At 33.0% G+C, this 3260-nt stretch overlaps 1 protein-coding gene and 1 non-coding gene across 2 annotated transcripts in view; one reads left to right on the top strand and one right to left on the bottom strand.

Annotated features, from left to right (window-relative positions):
- The window catches only part of LOC143613021 (alanine--glyoxylate aminotransferase 2 homolog 1, mitochondrial-like), a 2992-nt gene extending 2672 nt beyond the window's left edge, over positions 1–320 (top strand). The window contains exons 6-7 of the mRNA XM_077086853.1: positions 5–118; positions 208–320. Coding sequence (XP_076942968.1) covers positions 5–118; positions 208–314 — 221 coding nt within the window. The 3' untranslated portion in view covers positions 315–320. The remainder of the gene's footprint in view (positions 1–4; positions 119–207) is intronic.
- Positions 321–2255: 1935 nt separating this feature from the next.
- On the bottom strand, positions 2256–2407 carry LOC143613033 (U4 spliceosomal RNA). The gene has a single exon (XR_013150043.1). It is a non-coding gene; the product is annotated as a U4 spliceosomal RNA (small nuclear RNA).
- Positions 2408–3260: the final 853 nt, after the last annotated feature.

Here is a 3260-nt window from a genome sequence, read left to right as displayed (position 1 = left end):
TTAGTAATTGGAGATGTGAGGGGGAGAGGGTTGATGGTTGGCATCGAGCTCGTGACTGACCGCAAAGATAAAACGCCTGCTAAAGCTGAAACTGCGGTGTTGTTTGAAAAACTGCGCGGTATGCAAATAAGTTGGTCCGTTTTCTAATATGATATTAAACATGATTATAAATATATTTTTTGTTCTCTTTTATATTTGTGAATGTAGAGCTAGGTGTTTTGGTTGGCAAAGGTGGATTGCATGGGAATGTTTTCAGAATAAAACCTCCCATGTGCTTCAACAAAGATGATGCAGGCAATTCCTTCTTGTCTTAAAATACATATTCATATGATGCACATATACATACACATATACGCATACGTATACATTTTGTGTGTGCAGATTTCCTTGATGCGTTGGATTATTCAATGTCAAAGCTGTGATAGCTGGGAACTCAATTGTTGGTAAGAAGCTCGAGTAGTGGGATCTTCATGCAAAGTGCAAATGCGTTCATTTCAGCTGGTAGTCCGTCCAACATGGCTAGTTCATATCCCGCTTTAAGGCTTGATGAATTTGCTCTTTTTTTTTTTTTTTTTGGTTATTCATTTTTATTACAGAAAAACGGAATAAAACTAGCTTCTCGTTAAAGCCAGAAATAAAGCATGGGCTCATCCCTTTTGCCACATATGGAGTAAAGTTAATAACTGGAAATGTATATAGTTTTTTTTTTTTTTTTCTTTTTGGGGGATTAAGTTCTCATTACAAGTCAATAATTATTAGGTGGTGTGCATGCCTCATACGCCTCCGACACGTTGCTTGCTTGGCAGTGAAGCGCAGTCTTCATCGCCTAAGATCGCTTGTGCCTAGGTGCGTCTTATGAGACTGAGTACAAGACACCTAATTTATATTGCTGGTCAGTTACTGAAACAGTATTCTGGATTGTGATATAGACAGTTCAATTTGCAACTTGCAACATAAAGAAGTGAAGTGCAAGTTCGTGACGGCATCCCTAAAATAAATAGAACAATAGTCTCTTTTAGCTCTTCTTTTTCTTATTATAATAAAGCATTTAAATGAGAAATATCATTATAAATATAGAGGAAATTTTGAAACGCACACTAAAAACTATTAAAAAATGTTTATAGCATAATCAAGTTCAGATTTTAAAAAACATAAAATTCTAGGTTTTCTTTATAATTTTTTTAACCAAAAACTCCATTTTTAGAGATGATTCAAATTAAGGGTCAAGTTATTCTACAAAGGATTTATAGTCACACAAAAAAAAAACATTCAAAAAAAATTAAAAATAATAAATAAAAAATCATAACTCTAAATTTAATGAAAAAACAAAAAAAGTAAAAACACAAAAACGATTTCACCGTCTTCCTTGTTCTTAAAAAAAACCCTCGAAAAAGACACAATGTTAAATGAAAAAAACCATTGTGTCTTTTTGTTTACCATTGTGTTTTTTTTTTCGTCATTGATTGTGTCTTTTTTCCTTAACATCGTGTCTTTTTTTCTTGATATTGTGTTATATTACTCAACATTTTGTTATATTTTGTTCGGCATTGTGTTATATTTTGAGATTTATTGTGTCTTTTTTTAGTTATAATTGTGTCTTTTGTTCATTTTTGTCGTTGTGTCTTTTGTCTCTGCATTGTGTCTTTCAGAGTTTTTTTTTTTTTTTTTTGGAACGAGAATGACGAGGGAAACATTTTTGGTTTTTAAACTTTTTCGTTTTTTATTTATATTTTGAGTTATGATTTTTTTTATCAAGTTTTTGGAAATTTTTTTGAGGAGTTTTTTGTATGGTCGCAAATCCTTCTCATACTTCTCATTTTTGTCACCCTTTGTATTTTAACTTTTCTCTCAAATTAAAAGCCATGGATAGTGCGATAATTGATAAATATGATAGAAGTGAATGCACACCGCTTACCGTCCTCCGTTGCTTAATGGAGATTGTCACAACATCAGTGTGGACACTATCACCAGTAAATGGATGGTAGGGAAAATTATTTATTAATACGGGCGTAAAAAACTCCTAATAAAATTGTCAAAATGGGTGTAAAAAACTTCTAATAAAATTGTGATGGTTGTGCCTTTTACTTGATCATTAACACACTACCATTAAACTAAATTGAAAAACGATTAGCTCTAGTTATTTAAACTTAGCATTTATACTTAAAACTAGACTTCACCCAAAACTAGTTTTTACCACAACTAGTTATTTAAACTCAACAGCTAATAATTAATACTTAAAAACTCAAAATTTGTAGGGCTTTACCCTCAAAAGAAAGCCCTTCTAGAAATTCTCAATGGCCAAGGAGACCCAAAGCCGAAGAGGGGGTTTGGAAATAGTTTTCAACCAACAATTAACACGCCTCAATTATTACCTCATTAGCCGCATCATTAACTCAAGCACAAAGATGCCTTTTGCATTCACCCAGAGCCCTCTTTTATACACCCAGACCTCTCCTCCTTTCATATCCCTAACCGATGTGGGATCAATCACAAAATCAAAAACTTAAATGGCAAAACCGTAGTATAGGACCTACTAAAAATTGATCCATGGCTTCTGGAGTTTATAAAACTAGAACTTATTATGTAGTACGTCAATAACTTGAACACCAGATGTGCTTTAATTATCAAGTTAAATAAATAAAATAACATTTTGTAAGATTAAGCGAGTCACGGTATTCTTCAAGAATCCTCGCTGCAATGAAATGTAGTTCTAGCTTGACATTTCTTTATAAAAATTGGTGGTTTATTAGCAACTAGAAACTATAGAACTATAAGCAATGCAGCTTTAAGCACCACAGTTATTATGGCACACCACACACGTAATCGTGCCATATTTGCAGGTCATTGTTAACGGTAAGCAGTGGCATTTGGGAAGAAGAGAAGATTCGACCCCTTTATAACTTGGGCCATGCTTTATCTCTAACGGGTTAAAAAATTATAACAAAACATTAGCGTAAAAACACGGGTCAAATTGGTCAAACGAGTCAAAAGTCACCCAAAGTGTGTTATAAATGCATAAAGCCTTCTAGATTGATTCATACATCGTTATAATATAACTTTTCAATCATATTCAACAATTCAATTATTTATAGAATATAATGTTTCACTTCTCACTAAGATGCGTTATGATCATCAGTGACCGATGGTTGAAGGCACAGTCGAAGCGTACTTGGTCTATTCACATGAAAAATTATGTTCGTTTCAATTAGTCAAAATCTGATTTTTGTTTTTATTCTCGGGCCAAGACACTGAGAAAAATC

The sequence above is a fragment of the Bidens hawaiensis genome, unplaced genomic scaffold (assembly GCF_021521415.1).
Source record: "Bidens hawaiensis isolate Kalapana, Puna unplaced genomic scaffold, B.hawaiensis_p1.1 tig00036414_1, whole genome shotgun sequence".
Taxonomy (NCBI): Eukaryota; Viridiplantae; Streptophyta; class Magnoliopsida; order Asterales; family Asteraceae; genus Bidens; species Bidens hawaiensis.
This window is presented reverse-complemented; position numbering and strand designations above follow the sequence as displayed.